The 18,866-nt window shown below is 39.7% G+C and overlaps 2 protein-coding genes across 2 annotated transcripts in view; both read left to right on the forward strand.

The window, feature by feature from the left end:
• Positions 1 to 117: 117 nt before the first annotated feature.
• SS18L1 (synovial sarcoma translocation gene on chromosome 18-like 1) lies at positions 118 to 16,160 on the forward strand. The gene is made up of 11 exons (XM_009326794.1): positions 118 to 186; positions 3,864 to 3,940; positions 5,250 to 5,334; positions 6,166 to 6,310; positions 9,939 to 10,136; positions 11,137 to 11,301; positions 12,190 to 12,291; positions 12,696 to 12,788; positions 14,106 to 14,225; positions 15,755 to 15,882; positions 16,087 to 16,160. Exons 1-11 carry the CDS (start codon positions 118 to 120, stop codon positions 16,111 to 16,113), a joined length of 1,209 nt encoding a protein of 402 aa, XP_009325069.1. The 3' UTR covers positions 16,114 to 16,160.
• Positions 16,161 to 18,598: 2,438 nt separating this feature from the next.
• The window catches only part of MTG2 (mitochondrial ribosome-associated GTPase 2), an 8,545-nt gene continuing 8,277 nt past the window's right edge, over positions 18,599 to 18,866 (forward strand). The window contains exon 1 of the mRNA XM_009326878.1: positions 18,599 to 18,639. Coding sequence (XP_009325153.1) covers positions 18,599 to 18,639 — 41 coding nt within the window. The remainder of the gene's footprint in view (positions 18,640 to 18,866) is intronic.

Genomic DNA, 18,866 nt, shown 5'->3' on the forward strand with positions numbered 1-18,866 from the left:
GCCGGCTCCCCTCCCCGTGCGCTGCGGAGAATCTTTGCACGGCAATAGCAGCCAGATAATAACAATATTATTAGAGCCTGGAACCAATATATTATAGACACATAAAAAAACCCCACCATGTCGGTTGCCTTTGCTTCTGCTCGCCCAAGAGGCAAAGGGGAGGTCACCCAGCAAACTATCCAGAAGGTAAAAAAGCATGCTTTTATACAGACAATTTTAGACATTTATGCTGTCCCTGCTCCTGTAGCTGAGGAAGGAGGCTTATTTCTAGGGCGATCCGGAAAACTAGTGAATTTGCGAGGGCTGCAGAGATGGACAGCTGGAGAGAGAGGTGGGGGAAGGAGGAGGAGGAGGAGGTGGAACAAAGCAAAGGTGTCCAGATCTCTGCAAAGAGAGCGAGAGGAGGACTTGGGGCATAAAATTGAGATGGCACGTTATCTCTGCTGCTCGCAAAGGGGAAAAAAGCTGCCAATAATACATTGGGGAATTGTAATAAAATCTGCAAATACATGATTAATTTCTGAAGGCAGGTCAGCTTCTGCCCCCCCCCAGAAAACCCAACCTCAAAAATGAATTAAAATACTGAATTTGCAAGGGTTTTCTTTTGTATTTGGATGCAGAATTTTAATCTCTCGGAAGATAGAGGGAGCACCAGTCGCTGGTATTCCTCAGATACTGTTACTGTTATTTGCGATGTGTTTATTGATGTTTAATGACAAACAAAGGTTTCGAAAGGTTTCCTTTGGAGAGGAGATGTCGGCATGGGTCTCGTCTGGAGGCCAAGGCAGAGGGTTCCTAGTTGGGAAGTTATTGTTTCCTATTTCGCAGGATTGACAGCAGGGACTCCGCACACATGCCCGACAGCCCCTTCCTCCCGCAGAAGGTAACGGTCAGTAAGGAAGAGGCTGGAAATGTCAATAAAGAACGTGCATGTTTATACTTCGACTGCTTTCGGTCATTTGTACTGCTACCGTATTTTTGGCGTGTTCCCCACCGCATAGGTGTTTCGCTTGTGCGGAGTCGTGCGGCGCGGTGGAGGTGAGGTGTGCATGTTCTACGTGGTCCATTCGCAAATGGTGACCAGTGAAGAAGTGCCATTGCTAGTACAGCAATTGACCCATCATCGGTGGGTGTTGCAGCCAAACCATTACCTGGTGCCAATGCATGACTTCTAGGGAAAAAATCCTCAGTGGAAGACTGACGGAACAGAGGTTAAGACAGAACAAACTGCCGTAAGAGAGACTGCAGAGATGACTTGAATCTCAGGAGGCTGTTTGGAAACTAATCGCATTTTGTGTAGCTCTTGCAGCACATGTAGTATTGTGAACTGGTTGATTTTAAATTCTAAAATATTTCAGACTCAGTGGGTAAGTTTTTCTCTACCCTCCAGATTGACTGGGGTTAGGACAGAATTTCATAATTCAGACAGTTTGTACTTAAAACATGACTGCATCCACAGACAAAGGGCAGGCAAAGTATCTTCAGTTTGATTTTCAAGCCCTTTCCTTTTTGCGTATTCATAAACTTTCTGGAAGCTTCAGAATGTTATTCCTTTACCAATAACATGTAAAAACATTTCCCACCTCAGGTACCTTTGCTGGCATGTTACTTCAGGACTGTTCATCAGTGTTGGGCTGTGGGCAGCGATGTCCGTTTTGACGAGCAGTGAGGCTGAGGGAGAGACTTGCAGGCACCGTAACTAGATGGGCTTTGTAGTCAAGTGTAGAAATGGGGCGGTGGGAGAAGGAGCAGGTGCTGGGCTCGGAACTCAAAAAATCCTCATTAAAGTGAGCTTTTTAGAACACATACCGATTTCATTGAAAAACGAGATTATTCTCATTTGTAGTCGTAATATATGAGCAGCTTATTTTTATTTATTAACTCAATTTTGATAGTCTTTCAAAGCTGTTATTATTCCAGTACCAACTATTCCTAAAACAGACTTCACATGGAGGAAGTTAGAGCTTTTGACAAGAGAGCAGTGATGGTGGTGCTTCAATAGTTCATCAAATAGCATTTGCAGAGCAGTAAACTTCAGCTTCTTCCGTGTAATGGAGATCAGAAGTCGGTTCTTTTTTCCTAGTAAGTTAGGAAAAGAGCTATTCCTGATTCCTTTTTCAGTAAGCAAAATATTTTTCAGCTAATTGTGGAAGCATAGCCCTTTTCCAGCGAAGATATCTGTAATATTGCTTGGACTCTTGCTGTTGAATAGGCATCTTAACTGAATGTGGAAATACTGCCAGTGATATCCGTTGTGGAAACTGAAAAGGACGGGTTTATATTCTTTGCTAATTGTATATACAGAATTTCCACTGACACGGGTGAGAATTCTGTACAACAACGAGTACGGAGCATGAAACAAAGAGCTGCACTGTGCATCAGGCAGGAGTATTTTCTCTTAAAATCATATGCTGCACCCGGGTTGCCATGTGAGCATAGGCACGCATGCAGGAGGAACATGGATTCTTGACTGACACAATTCTGACGTTCCCCGTCAGCATTCGAGAGAGCAGCCTGCCGACCTGCCGTGGCAGGCCACAGCAACGCCTCTGTTCCTCAGACCCTCACTGACTTCAGCTACAGGGGATCACTGCAAGTTCCAGCAGCCAGAGCCTGTGATGGACGAGGGCGTCCGGCAAAGTCAAGACCAACCTGCAAATTACGAGCAAGAAGCAGGACAAGCTGAGTTCTCTAAGGGAGTGACTCGCTAGATTGCAAGTGCATCAGAAAGACTCTTCTGCTCATTTTCCTGTAATCTAGCCCTTTGTTTGCATCTGAATGGGTCAAGAATTTATTCTGATCAGAACACATACCTATACGGATTAATTCACATTTAACTCCTATGAAGACACGTTCTTCTTTCCTGAAGAGCTCTTCTATCCTGATGACACAGTGATTAAAGGCCCAATCTTGCAAGCACTTAACAGCAGCCGTACCCACAAACTGCACCGTGTAGTGAGTTTTTGCCAGAGGCAAATCTAAATTTGTAAATACTGTTGTTATTTTTCCATTCATTCACCTGCAGAAAGCTTGCCGCATTCACAAGAAAGCTGGGGGGGGAGAGACAAACTGTTGTATGTGAAATTTTAAAACAAATCAAAGGATATTTTAAGCTTTTAATTGTATTATAAGTTCTTTAAATAAAGGTCAGTGGTCATTTTGTCCAGCAGCTCTGATCTTCTTGGAACAAGTCAGTCACTAGAATTTATGGAATGAAGCTAAGCTAGCAGCCACTGATACACATAAATTAACTGATACATAATTGCTCTGTGTTTTCATTTTAAGTCCTCCCTGTATTGGAACTGAACTACCCCAAAGGACGTACCGGGATGTAATTCTCTTAAATGTGGTTTCAGTAGATCCAGTAATGCAAATTTTATACTTCGTCAAGTTCAGTAGTCTGCACGCGCTAGTCCTGTGCAGGAAAACTAGTAGGTTTAAATTGTTTGAAAGTATGTTTCTTATTTGAAAGCAGGCATGTTAGTGAAATCTGGAGTTTTGGAAAGGGTTGGGCGATATATTAGAACGAGGCAGAGGTGTTTCACAGGGAAAGCGTTTTCCTTCTTCAGCATAAAAATCTATCTGCCATTTAAGGAGCAAAAAAGGTAAGTCCATTACTACTTCTGTGTTGGGTATTTCAACTAATTCCTTGAAAGATAACTGTTCATAAATGAATGATTTGAAAAGCACAGTCCTGTGGCTCAATAAAGTCACGTGTAGGTACTCTGTAATATCCCAAGGCAACAAAACTGCACAAACCACCATCCACTGCCAAGAAGGGTCAACGTGGAGTATCACAAAAACACGGGACTTCAATATGATTCTCGTAGTAACGTGTTTTGATCGTATTTCTTTTTATGCAGATGCTAGATGAAAATCACCACCTAATACAATGTATTATGGATTATCAGAGCAAGGGGAAAACTGCAGAATGTACTCAGTGAGTATTATGAGTTTTGGAGTGTGTTAGAAATTTTGGGTGTACTTTTTCTCAAGAACAGTACTATGAACAGTTCTGTTCACTGATCACCGAGAAAACAGTTGGACTATTTTTTTACATTCACTTGTATTAAGAAATGTATATTGTTCTTGGAACAGAGTGTTTTTCTGAAGTATTTGAGTGTTTACAATATTTTTAACAGATCATTTATTGAAATAATTATAAACAGTTATGGTTATTGGTCCACTTGCTCTATGTAGATTCATTAAATACAAGTAGAATCAGGTACAAAGTTAATAACAGATTTTCATCAGAAAGTAATTAAATGTTGAGGATCAGCTATGTGGTTATCTATGGCTAAAACAATACGTGTGTAGACATACCAGTTTGTATCACTGCTTACTATTACTAATCTTGAAAGCAAAATACTTTTATGAACTTTAGGGGTTAAATCTCAGTCGGGAAGAATAGCCAATCTGCCCCATGAAAGGTCAAGTTATGGGCCCAAACCCAGAAAGCTGTACTTTCAAAAAAATTAGTGTAAAAAAGATGCCTTTGCTAAAGAAGTCGTGTCACCATTCTCGCTTCATTTTTTGCCACTTTTCCCACCTCGCAGCCATTTTCCCCTCATCAGAAGAAAGCTCATGCTAAAAAAGCATTTTCTCTTGCCTTCTTGGAACCCTCCCTGTTTCCAAAGGTTTGACTCTTCGCTTTGCTCAATGGCACAGCTGTTAGTTTCCTTTTGGATGCCCTCTTGTTCTTTACTATGAGCTTTTCCAGTTCATCGAGAACTGTGAAGAAGCATAAATGCTTCTGGTGGTGTTTACTTGAGTAAACACTCCAGTTAAAGCACTCTTGAAAAAAATCTTGTTCTTCTCAGCTTGCTGGCAGGGCAAACAGGTTTTGGTTTTTGGAGTTCTGGAATTTCCATACTACTAGGACCCTTGTTAAACAGAGGAAGAAAAGGTGGCTAATTGTTAGAGCAGCTGACCGGGTGTCAGTACTCAAAGACTGGGGTCCCAGCTTCACAGCTCCCTCAAAGTGCTTTCAAAGGAGAGTGTATTTTACCTCTCCCTTCCCCCAAGTTTACCCATTTGTAAAAGAGGTGTTGAACATGCTGATCCTTGATGAAAAGCATGACAGCACAGATATAGGTCATTACTATCGCTATTTATTATGACAGATGAAAAGTGGGCTAATGTAATTTAACTAATCATTTGTAAATAGCAAAAAAAAAAAAAAAGAGAAAGGTTTGGAATTTTCTGTACTGTTAACCCTTTCCGAATAAGCTTTATTCCTTATTCTGTAGATACCAACAAATCTTGCACAGAAACCTGGTTTACTTGGCAACAATAGCAGATTCTAACCAGAATATGCAGTCCTTGCTTCCTGCTGTAAGTACCAGTGCTACCATCAGATACATTTACTGTGCCAGAGGGAAGTGTTCTTTGATTCTGTTACTGATCACTGTCAATAAACCATTTTTAGTATTTTTCCAGCTAAAAGTTTTGAAGGGGTCAAGTAGACCACTAAATAAATCAAAAGCTACTTTTACTGTGTTTAAAACAAATTCTTTGGGACATTTGTGTTCATCGCTTGTCTCCGTAGCTCAAGGTCTATGTACTATAAATGGTGCAGTGGTACAGATCTGCACAGGGTCCATTTGTTCCAGATTCATTATTCTTTACCTATTCTTACTGTATTCTTTAATCAGGAAAAAAATGCCACTATTTTATGTCAAAAATCTAATTCAGCATTTGGGCGTTGGTTTGTCTTTAAACATTGTGTTATTCTTGCTAAATTGATTGATTTTGGAGGTATCACGCATAACACAAAATACAGCATAGCTTTATGCTTGACAAAGGTCAATTTGTCAACACACTTCTGTATCATCTTTGCTAATGCAAATCCCCTCAGCAGTTACGTTCTGACCAGCACAAAATGAAACTCATGTAAGCACGGAAGAACGGGCACAGAAGCCGGACTCTATTATAAGCACAATTTTAAGATCTTCACTGTGCTGCCTGCCGGCTTCTCTGTATCATGCTGAATGTCATTCACACATGGTAGTCAAACGAAAAAAGGTTTACGCAAGCAAGCCCGGAAAGTGAAAGAAGCGCATACTGAGTTGCGGCAGTTTTTAGTCACTCAGGCTAATTCGGGGGTTATTATATTTCTAATTAAAACCTAACGAAAAATTTGCTTCTCCTCCTTGTTATTTGCAGCCACCAACGCAAAACATAAACTTGGGCCCAGGAGGAATGACTCAGAGTGCATCCAACCAATCTCTCCATTCACAGAGCAATCTCAGTGATGCAATTGGGACGGGCCTTCCTCCTTCCTCCCTCATGCAGAGTCAGATTAGCAATGGTGAGCTTCGGTCCCCTTTGTGCTGCTTTGCTGTTGCTTGGCAACAAAATCATTAATGCAGAATATATTTGCAGAGCTGTAAAAGACCTCTCCTAACTCACCTTTCAGGCATATGGGGATTTCAGGCACATGCCGAAATCATCACAAAATGGCTACAGTCAGTAATGGTGTTGGCTTCTGCAAGGACTCCAATCTGCTTAGTATTTCTATAGGGGAAATTAAAAACATCTTTTTAAGAAAGCGTACGAAAATCACCAAGTAAAGATGCATCCAAGTTTTTAATAAGAAAAATTATGTATTGTGGTATTTTTCTCTTGAAGGTGGTGGGGTTGGCCAGGGTAAAATGGAATTGTCTGCATGACTAACCGCACAACCAAGCCTTTAGATTGCAAAGACCTTCCAGGATACATGCCTTCTTAAAAATAGTTTGGTATTGCATCAGTCTTTGTCCTCTACAGAAGCTTGCAGAGATTGTGCTACATAGCCAAAGAGTTTGCACAGACATTGCAGATGAATAAGATAATATACTTTGTCTATTTGGTTTTGTTCGTGTAACTAAAAGAAACTAATTGAAAGACAAAAAAGTTTTGTTTACTCTGTGCATTTTATAGTGTGAATAATCTGTTTATTTATTTTGTAGTTCATAGTTACTTAGTCAGTTCTTGTTTCTGTGGGTCTTTCCCAGAGTGACAGAGAGAGAAAACAGTTTCTATAAATAGAAATATCTGACTGTAAAATCACAGACCTAGGCAGGGGGACTCAAGAGCAGATGCAAGCCATGAAATTACTTCTGACTTTTTAAAAATCCATTTGTGGTCAAGCTGATAGTACCTTTTAAACTAAGGGACGAGGTACCTACTTGAAACAGTTACAGCTTGTAAAGTGGACTTATTAAATTTATCTGGGCCTTCTTTTTGAAAGATATATTACCTAGTATTATAGTAAGTCAGTCAAAACACTGTTTTGTGTTACTAAGAACCTATATTTTCAGTGTTGCTGTTGCTGGTTTTTCTTATTTGCCTCCCCACCCTCCAGTTCTTTACAGTAATTTAGTGCTGATCGAAAGAACCAGACTGGCAGTCCTGAAGACTCGAGTCATCCACAGAGCAGAAGCAGCCAGGGCAGTTTACCCCATGTTGCCCCAACCCAGTACTAAAACCCAGCCTGTGTTGTGGGGGTCTCAGGGTAGTTCATTCTCTGCCCAGTCACTGAGACTCTGTCACCTGGGTAGTGCCAGGCATTTTATCATGAAAATACCAGTCCTCTGGAAACCAGACTGAGGACATAGCTACACTTCAAAACGAAGGTGTGACTGAGAATGCAGTAGCTTGCCTCTTCCGAGTAGCCTAGGTAACAGCAGCAGTGATGGCATGTGCTCTGCTGCTAGTGCCTGCTGTGAGAATAGGACCCTCACACCCTTGGGCTTGGGGGCACTCCCCTTGGTTGCCAGTCTCTACTGCTGCTGTCTCTGTGCCAGCCAGAATCACGTTAGCACAGTGATGCTGTATGACACAGCAGTCTTGATGTGCGGGTAGACTTTGAGACTGAGAAATTATTTCACTTTGGTCAACAATTGTTGGACAGCGGTTTTTTGGAAATTAGGGATAAATATGCACAAACGATTCAAATCTATGGGCTCTAGTACTTGTGAAAATTTCTCATCTAATGGCAATAGAGATGAAAGTCTGTAACGAAGAGGTACACCATTGTAAAAGAGGGAAGAACAGGGAAGGAGACATAGAAGCTACTACATTTGAGTCTTTATTATCCTCAGTCAGGACTTTACAGGAATCATCTCTGCAGGACAGTAACTAGGTAATTCCCGACATACATAATAAGTTAAAAAACAACCCACTGAAATTTCCAGTAATCCACCATTCACAAGTCAGTGATTCTTTGTGCCACAGCCCTGCAGGCAAACCCATTAGATTCAATAAACCAACCAGCGAAACTCGGCTGCCTCCAGAGAGAATCGGGCCCAACTGAGAATTTTAACTGTTAAGAAATCATGAATGAGGCCTTTCAAGGAAAAACCCAACTGCCTTAGATCCATGAAAGTATGAAAGAGGTTCAGTGCTTTGTATTTATCTTATTGTTTTAGTGTTTTTATTTAAACACTTTTGGTCATGCTTTCATATTTTCTCTTACAATCACAAAGTAGCCAAACTTTTTTTTTTTTTTTCTTTAAAGAAGGCCAAGATTCTCAAAGTTTTCCCAGGCAAATATGGCAAGGTTTGCCAACACTTGCTTCACTCCATCTCTCACTCAAAGCAACTGCTAGCTCCATTCAAATACCATGGGGTCTTGTGTTGCACAAGTAGAAGTATCAGCTTTACAAGACACACAAAACTGTAGCAAAACACGGGGCTGGATCTCTGTAGCCGTATATTGACCTGGCCTCACTGATTTCAGTGGAGCTGGCTCTCTTTATCTCTTGTTGAAAATGCTGCTTGCATCTCCCCATTAAAGGAAAATATAATGATCTACAGCAAGTTTTCTCATTTTGATATCTATAAAAACCATTAAGACTAATTAACAAGGTTTGTACTAAGAGAATTAGACACATTTTTCAGAAGCTGTAGATACACTTAATAACCGTGAATTAAAATATCGTTATCTAAACATTACAACATAATTCTGTCTCTTCTAGGGATTCTGCATGTCTTCCATTCTACCTAAATTAATTTAGATTGACAACAATACAGCTGAATTTAGACAGACAACAATACACACTATCACAATTTAGATAGTAACGATACACAATGAAAACAACTGTCCAAAACTCATTCATAAAAGTATTTACAGCAACAAAGAACAAAAAATAAGGACCAGATTCTCCCCAATTTTAGTTACCCAACAGCAATATAATTTTAAAAAATAAGCATACTGCCAGGTAAGCAGGATGATACTCTCAAAACCAGGATATAATTGGAGCAGTCTGATAATTACATACAGTGATGGTGGAAAGCGGGTACTGTAACAACAGGGATTATGATGGTGACTTGGAAAATTTATCTTCCGAAAGCCTGAGGTACTTTCAGTCAAACTCTGGGAAAGGGAAAGACAGGCTCCCCTCTCCTCCCCTCTGAGGAGAGGGTCCCTTGGTACTTCCTAAGTGCCCGCTAAGAAGGTTAGTTGGTTATAGAGGAACCGCATGGATGCAGCAATGTGCAAAGTGTTTCTCAGCCACTACTGTGCCTTCCCATTGTCGCCATCCGTGTGAAAGGGGAAGAGGAATCAACAGCAGGAGGAAGGAAAGGACAAATTTCAGAAGGCTGGGATGTTTCCATAGTCCATGTATTTTCTGAAGTATCTGAAATTACTGGCTTTTGTTAATTCTGCTGCCTGCGAGGAACTGGTTGTAGGGCATTGCTGCTAGTTTTGTTCTTCCTGTCTGCAATTCTGTACAGCCTGGATTTGGCTGCCAGGAAGAGGAGGATCACTCTAACTGTGCAGTAGGCAGTTTTAATTTGTCTGTAGATAACAGGGAATTTTAATAATGAGGATTTTTTTTGTTTTGTTTTGCCTTATCATAAGGTATTTCAGAAAGGCCGCGAGGGCTTTAATGCTCACTGTACGTTGCCAATAATAGCACAGATTTTCTTGTTGCTCTCTTTAATTTTTCTAGGTCCTAATCACGTGTCTATGCAGCAGTCAGGCCAGAACACTATGCCCACGACCTCTCTGAGTATGACTGTCAGCAGTCATGGAACTGGGCCTGGTTATAGCCATACAGTGCCTGCATCTCAGAATGTGCCAATGCAAGGCCAGGGGTCAATAGGCAATTATGTCTCTCGAACAAACATCAACATGCAGTCTAATCCAGGTAAACTCCCTCTTCCTCCTTCTGGGCCAACTTGACTTTTCAGTGACCTCAGAGGTTTACCACACATGAATTTGTTCTGTAAATATTTTCTGTAGACAGCGACAAACATACAAGAGGAAAAGACAGCTTTAAGACATCTCTGAATTTCAAGGTGTCAGGCATCAGTGTAAGTCAGAACAGTTTCAGACTTGCTTTAACTTACACCGACTTGCTATGGTTAGCAATGAGTTGGGGAAAAGAAGGTTAGCTAAAAGTGCAGCAGCACTATCTGATAGCCCCTGGCAGCAAATCCCACAACCGTGGGAGGGATCTGAGAAGCACCTTTATCCTAGCTGAAAGAGCCTGCCAAAGAGTATTACACATTTACTGTTTGTACATGACTACCCCATTTTTGTTATTTTATTGATACTTCACACTGCTTGCAGGGCATAGAGAGACTAGCAGACAACTCAGAATTAATCTCTTAATTTCTAAAAATGTTTGCTACTGAGTGTTGAATAGGATGTCCAATGCTTAAGAATTCTGTCCGACAATATGAAATTTAGGGATCAAATAAATCCTAGAATGTCAGTTTATTTAAACTGTATAATCATCAGGTATATAATAAGATGGAAGTAGAAGAAAGAGTTGACTAGAAAAGAAATGCAGCAATGAATTAATCAGGAGGTAGAGAGGAACAAGCATCAGTTCTTATTTCTTTCTTTAATCCTACTGCAATGATGATTACATTCTTTTAAATAAACTAATAATAATCAAGGCTAGACGTAGTTTTAAATGTCTGACTGAAGCAAATGGCAAGAACTGACCATGCAATAGCATCCTTTCTGGATTACAAGGCAGAAGAGTTAAATACATGCAGTAGGAAAACATCTCCCCCTGTGGAAAATTCACAGAATTATCAGGATGCATGTTAGTTGAAGGTTTTAACTTGCTTCCAAATAGGCTAGGGAGAGAACTGTCACATCCTTTTAGAAAACAGTATTTTCCATGTACATTGTAGTCTCCATGATGCACCAGCAAGCAGCAACGTCGCATTACAACTCGGCACAAGGAGGGAGCCAGCATTACCAGGGGCAATCCTCCATTGCCATGATGAGTCAGAGCAACCAAGGCAACAGCATGATGGGACAGCGACCAATGGGCCCTTACAGAGCTTCACAGCAAGGTAAAATCTGTTATTAGATTATTGATATAATTATTATTAGATTGATGATATTCAGTCTGTCCTGTGGGGTAGGTAAGTCAACAAAATGTTTATGAACAGGGAATCCCATCTGGGAGCACAAGAAATCTCGAATAGTGGAAGTATCACGACAATCAGATGAACTTTAATCTATTTTCAAGATTTATCTATTTAATTATTTCAGGTGTTTAGAAAAATAATTCTGTCTAAAAGGGATCATATATCTTTAAAGAAAAGATGAACAATTTGATATACAACTCACTCAAGCCACTGGGAATCTTTTCGATTCTTTCAAATGGTATTGGATCAGCTGTAACATGGCACAGTTAACAAGGAACATATTTCTGCAAAGAAGACAGAGTTTGCCAGCAATTAGTATAAAAAATTAGGCCAAGGAAGGGAAAACACCAGAGGGATAACTACCATGCTCTAAGACCTCTCTGGAAAAAGTTCTAAGAAGTAATAAAGCTGCTAGACTGATTCTGACATAAACTGAATTTTGCTAAGAAACAAATTAATACATTAATTAAAATACATTTAATTCTGACTTTGTTCTAAGTTATTCTTTCTAATAACTTAGATTAGTAGATGAAATGTAACCATTACTTTCGGTATTGCCACAGAAGTGAGCGGGTTTAGGACATGTTACTGACAGTTGCGTAATTTCAATTTCAACCAGCTTCTTCTGAGAATACAAATTTATTTCCTTTTTCTAGTGAGCAAAACATCTTTGAAGCTGCTCTCAACATACATAGCTTGTTTACTTATCCAGATGTAAATGCTGTTTTCTTAAAAATAAATTCGGTAAGAAAATAACATCCCTTAGGAGTCCACGGGCTCAGTTTGCTCTCTCTTGCCTTTGCCTTGCAGGTTCCTCGCAGCAGTACATGGGTCAGGAAGAATATTACAGTGAACAGTACAGTCATGGACAAGGCTCCTCAGAACCTATGAATCAGCAATATTATCCAGATGGTAATTCTTCTGAGCTGTAGTCACTGTAATACTGCTAAAGTGTAGACCAGCATGACTGCCACATCCAAGGACATAGCAAACCCGTTACGATTCATTTCCAATTTAAATGCTAGAGAATTCTAATCCCAGGGCATGGGAGCCCGGTACACAAACATACGCATCAATGCACCCTGCTATCCAAACTGCTTCAAAAAGAGCACAAAGCCAAGTTTGGACTAGTGAATGCAAGAGATTTATCCGTAGGTGTGACTTTCCTTGCCATGTATTCAACCTCCTACCTAAGGGGTCTGTATTTCCTCTTAGCCTCATCTTTGTGCATAAGCAGCTTCATAATATATGTATTCAACAATATATCTCTAGTTATATTAACAATGTATCTGATGAATCTTTGCAATTCCTTGTAGGACATGGTGATTATGCCTATCAGCAGTCATCCTATACTGAGCAGAGCTATGACAGGTCATTTGACGACTCTACACAACACTATTATGAAGGAGGTAGGAAAATATATTGGCAATCTTTGTAAACCAAAGCTCTACTCCCCTAAAATACTAATGAAATGCTTTTGAAAATGTAAAATATGACTTGCAATTTCTGCATCACTAACTGCTACTTAGCCATTACTTAAGGAGTGTCCAGGAAATAGAATTTAGCTATGTATAACATTTTTTATACCAAGACTGTATCAGACTGTATACACAGTATCCTGTCAGTGACTGTACTGTGAGGCAGTCATGCTGTGCAGCCTTGTGGGATCACTAACAACTTGTGCGTAGCCTCATATTCATTAGAAAAATGATCCTTGGTTGTAGCTGAGCCAGGTGGAATTATAGCTATGGATATTGAACTTTTTTTGCAGCAAGAGAAAAGACTTCCACGATATCAGTAAGCTCCACTCTTACAAAATTGTTTAACAAATATTTTATATAATGCAAATAAAAATGGCTGTGTTAAAGTAAAAGGTTATGCTGACAAAGGTAAACTAACGTGCTGCAGTTAGAAACAGAGCTGGAAAAAAATGACAGCCATAAATGGAGATTTCTCTAAAGCAAGAAAGCCTACTGGTTAATTCCAGGATGAGCTTTTTTTAATCTTACTTAATTCACCTTACAAATTGTGAAAAAGAATGGGTTACATGAAATTAATCTTTGAAAATCACCAATACTATGGGTTTGCAATTCTACCACAAAAAAATCTCTCAACAGTAGTACGTTAGTAAATCCAGTGATACTATTACGATATCTGAACTCTAAATTAACTGCAAAATATTAACTTAATTATGATACAGCGAGGTGGCATTTAGGAAAAGCAATGTCGTCTGTATAGTCTCCATTCATTTTGTGGTTTCAGGATTCTGCAAATGGAATTTCCATCATAGGTATTTCAAAAAATACCAGTAACAACTAGGTAAGTGGTCTTTCTGGGATATATGAATAAACATCATTATCTGGAAGAAAATACAGTGAGAGGGCTTCTTAAGAAGCCAGCTATTTACCCTGGCACTCTTATCTTTGTGACTGCATTGTTCTTCTGAAACACTTCTGGGGTAAAAAACATCCTTTGGGGAACAGGTTGCTTGTTTGTTTGTTTGTTTAGTGATGTGTATAAATAAACAACTCTCTCCTGTTCAAAAGAACTAAGAATCACTGAAGAAATAAACTCATCATGATTGGCAAAATGCAAACATCTGTTTCTGAAAAGAGTACTCATCTACGAGTTCCAGACCAAGGCTCCTTTGTTTTCCTTATGATTAGCATGTACAGTGAAATACCTGCTCATCTTTAACCAAACTATTTCAATTTTTCCCTCTTCAGGAAATTCTCAGTACAGCCAGCAGCAGGCAGGATACCAACAGGGAGCTGCACAACAGCAAACATATTCCCAGCAGCAATACCCAAACCAACAAAGTTACCCAGGACAACAGCAAGGATATGGTAAGAGAACTGCCACTGACCGGCCAAGTGTTTGCAATACTTCATCTTGACGCTTCCATTCCTAAGCTAAAATGTGCTGTAAACTATTTCCTTGATCAACCTTGGACATCCACATACCAAAACTATCCAAAGAGCATAGCATGTAAAGGGATTCTGGGCAGTAACATACTGCTTAGTATAGCACTGCATTCCGTACTGTTGCGTTTGCATCCTGAATCCCTCTCTCTGTTGAGAGTTAGAAAGTACACTTTTGCCTCATTTTGACTTCCTTGAAAGTGTAGCCAGGAGGTGACTGCCTGGATTCTCAGGCCTCCTACACATCTAATAGTTCTGCAACTGACATGAAAAAATGACATCAATAGTCCAGAGAATCCCTACTCCCACACTTAGATTTCTTGTAGCATCATACAGGTTACAGTTCTTGGCGAGGGTCTGAGGCGAAAGGAAAAAAGTGGAAGTGCTTTGAACATGCAGCTAACACTGGTGCGGGGCTTTCGAACCCTTCAGGTCACCAGTGGCAGCACTCCCCACTGTTATCGAAAGAATCTGAGTTTGATGGCTGTCTTTGAGTTTTCTGACCGATTGGAGGCATCTTGTATGTATCCTCAGCCTTTGGGAGAAAACAACCATTTCAGGTTATTCAGTACAAAAACAGGGGCCGGAGAGATTGGAATAATCTAAACACTAGCTTCAAGGCAAGGGATTTCTGGTGCATCTCCCAAATGTGCTGGTACTTGACCTTGAACTGGCAATGTTAACCAAACTTGATAAATTGATGTTGATATAAACAGCAAATCCATTTTAGAAATGTAAGATCTCATGAAACAGAACCTACATGCCTAAAAAGTTAATTAAATTATTACCACCTGACTCTGCAGTGCCAGCAGATAGTTTGGACTACTCAAACCAGACATATTCTGTGAAACTAAACCCAAAATTCAGTTTATGATGTTAAAATCTGGCCTCCTCTTTTTAAAGGTTCTCCATAAAAATCCACCGATAATGCTAAAAAGTGCGTGCACGTAGCAGTCTATACACAGAATATACAGTCCCAAATAAAAGGAAATCAATATCCCTGTGCAGTTTTGTGTCTGATTTACGTGGTTTTTAAAATTATCTGAATATGCAAGAGATTTCTTAGGTTCTGCCTGGTCAGCAGTGCTTATGGTGGCACAGCCAGATTAAATAGGAAGTTAAACGTGCAATTGTTACGAAAATAAAGGCCAGGTAGCTTGCATATAGGTAATAATTGAGGTGTGCCAATACAGATTTCGGGGAGGCAAATCACTTAAAAGTAGATCACATTTTCTGAGCAAAGTTTAAAACCTGAACTGAAGTTTGCACTGCTGCAACTAGACAACTAGATCACTATTAGTATTAACGCTTTCTAGAGTAAAGCTAGAGAGGAGGTCTAGGCAAAATTTACTCATAGTTCACACTTGCAGAACTTACTTTATTACCATTATGTTTACCATAAGAACTCCCCCTAGCAAATCAAGCCTTAGTAATAGATTTCACTGTCTTCTCAGGTCCAGCACAAGGAGCCTCTTCACAGTATTCCAGCTACCAACAGGGACAGGGGCAGCAATATGGAAGTTACAGAGCTTCTCAGACAGGCCCATCCGCTCAGCAACAGAGGCCTTACGGCTACGAGCAGGTACATTGTCTAAATCTCTTGACATGAAAAAGCAGATTTAGCTGTTAGCTCCGCGTATAAATCTGTCTGATAACTTGGTGCAGGCATATTGGTGATACTTCAGTGGGTCTTTCAAAATTCATAGACCAAAAGAAATTGTCTAACTCACTGTTCGTAAACCTCTGACATATTATTCTCCAACATTTTTATTTCTCTTTTTTATAGGGACAATATGGAAATTACCAGCAATAAAAGAATACGATCCTGTGTCAGATTCATTTCAATAGTATCTCCATCTTTTGAACTGGATGTACAGGCAGTTTTGATTAATTGTAATATGTTGGTTACCCCTTAGCACAAAGCAGCGTCTGTATGTGAACAGTGTTCATTTCATGCTGGATATGAAGCAGTGCACTACTGGTAACAAGACAATGCTTTAATGGTTTGATATTTGGTGCTGTGTATAGTACTGTATGTTGATACAATGCAGAAGTTTTTCATTTACCCCCCCACCCCCGCCCCATTCTTGATGTTTCTAAATAGCTTTAGGATCATTTGATCACAGTTGTGCCCCATTCTGGAAAACAGCCAAGTTATTCTGCGGTCTGGCTCAATTCAAAGCCATTCAGTCGTATCTCCGTCCAGGCAGGTATCCTGTGGTAGGTTAGTGATCTTTTTTTAACTGAATGCATTGAAGATTACCTGCCAGCCTCTGAAATCCATGGCTCTTAACTTTACTTCTTAAGAATAAGGGGATAGATACATTCCTTATGTGAAGACAGTTCTACGCTATGTGATAAAAATAAAATTAACTGCAACTTCTGCAATACCTACCAGGGCTAACTACCCAAGTCTTATAATTCAATAATCCGCATAAGTCCCCGTTCCTGTTGTAAAAGCTACAGAAAGAGGTTCAAAACCTATATTGAAGGAAATGTTAATCACTAGAGGCACCTTTTATATATCCATGTAAACTAAGGTATTTCTATATTGTGGAAAGAAAAATAGAAGGGAGCTCCAAGATCAGCAGTGTCAGCCTACTAGATGTCAATATTGCTTCATATTGTGCTTAGCTGAGAAAAACATCTGGCAAAACTCCAGTCTTAAATATGCTACTCCAAATTTTATAACTCGCATATACATTTTCATGCCAAATTTCGCAAGCAGGTGGCTGGCATCCTTCTCCATTTCTGATTCTTCCATTGCCTTTGCTCAGATTTTCCAACAAGCATTATAACCATAAATACTGTCAAATCTTTTGGTCGACTGTTCTTACAGCTCATCATCGTTTTTATTTTTCTCTTGTAGCTCGACAGAAATAGTTCAGAAGTAAAAGAAAAAAAAAATCCATCTTTATTGCAGATAAGCAATTAAATTCAGCTTTAATTGTGAAACAATATTATGCTATATATAGAGGGGAACTATTAATGGGGTCAACCAGTGAGAGAATACCTATAGAGGGAGAATTTAGAAATAAAAACTAGTGGTATGTAAAAGCCAGTATGAACAATGTTAAGTCACTTCTATTCAGTTTTATATGTTCTTATAAAGTGTTGGAAAAAAGCACTTATAAAGTGCTTATGTAAGTGCTGAACAAAATACCATGTCCAAACTTCTCTGAGGCAAAAGGCTAGGATGACTATAGTCCATGAGCATTTTTTAATACGAGATTAACTGCAAATTTACAATATAGAGTAAATACACCCTCTGTAGGATTTTCTCCTTTTCTTTGTCTGAACTGGTGTATTTATGGAATTTCAAGTTCTAGTACTTTATATTTTGAAAAACCAAGACCACAAGGAAAATAAAAGATCTCTCAAGTCATTACTTTTTTTTCCTGTAGAGGAAAGTCTTTAACTGGACAGCTAAAGAGTTTACTATTAAATGTTGTCCAAGCACTGCCCTTGCTACATTAATAATTTTAATTACTGATAGAAGACATTTTTGTAGTAAGTCCGCATTTCTCTCATCCTTCCTGCTGGTGTTTTCATACAAATAAGTACTCTCAAATAGCAAGGAACAGAAAGGAAGTAAGATTGTTTTCTTTATAATATGTTAATATTACAGGTAGCCAGAAGAATGCAATATTGCTCTTTGCCAGCTTGGAAATAGGCCTTTTATGTGGTTTTTGAAAGTGCTGGAATACTTTTGAGAGAATATGAATAACACTTAAAATGAAACAGCAACATTACATCAATCTGAAATGTCTTACATTAAGAACTTCTTGAATGTTGTGTATATAATGTATTTGAAAGAGCACTTTGGAAATAGTTTGTACATTTATTTCCTAATTTATACATGATTTTTGGTGTTAATATTTCTAATTGTTAATAACAAAATGTTTATTTAATGTGTTGTCCATTTTTATGTATTAATGTGGAAACAAAGTGATGCCAGCATTTTGACTTCTTCCATTAATTGTATCATTTTCTGTTTTGTAATACAGAATGCTTGAAAATTGTTTAGGTTAAAAATTATCTGAAAATGAAGTCGGTGGTACTTTTCTTATGACACAGACTTTTGAATGGAAACAACAGATAAAGGGAATCTTTTGAGTTCCACCTTCTCCCCTACTTCTCTGATGCACTTCATAGATAATTGTAGACGACGAAAGCTTGTCCCAGCTTTCAAATTATTTGATAAGCAAAGCTCAAACGCTGCGTGTGTGCAGAGTGGATGTACGCAATTAACAGCTCACCTCACAGCGCGGAGCAGGGGAGCTGTGGCACGCCGACCGATGGCGCAGGAGGACGCCCCAAGGGGCAGAGACACCCGCAGGTCAGTGGGGAAGCCCCACGGGCGGCACCCGCACACGCGTTACTTTAGCTGCCGCCGCCCACTCCAGGCTCGCTGCGGGGACAGCGACTTCTAGCGCCGTTAAGACCGAAGCGGGCAGGACGCTCAGCGCGCCCCTGAGAGGACGGGATCCCAAAACCGGGCCTCCCAGGCATCCCGCCGCTCTTTCACGGACTAACTTAACCCTCACGGGAGCCCGCCGCGTCCGG

Source organism: Pygoscelis adeliae, unplaced genomic scaffold (assembly GCF_000699105.1).
Source record: "Pygoscelis adeliae isolate BGI_AS28 unplaced genomic scaffold, ASM69910v1 Scaffold286, whole genome shotgun sequence".
Lineage (NCBI taxonomy): Eukaryota > Metazoa > Chordata > Aves > Sphenisciformes > Spheniscidae > Pygoscelis > Pygoscelis adeliae.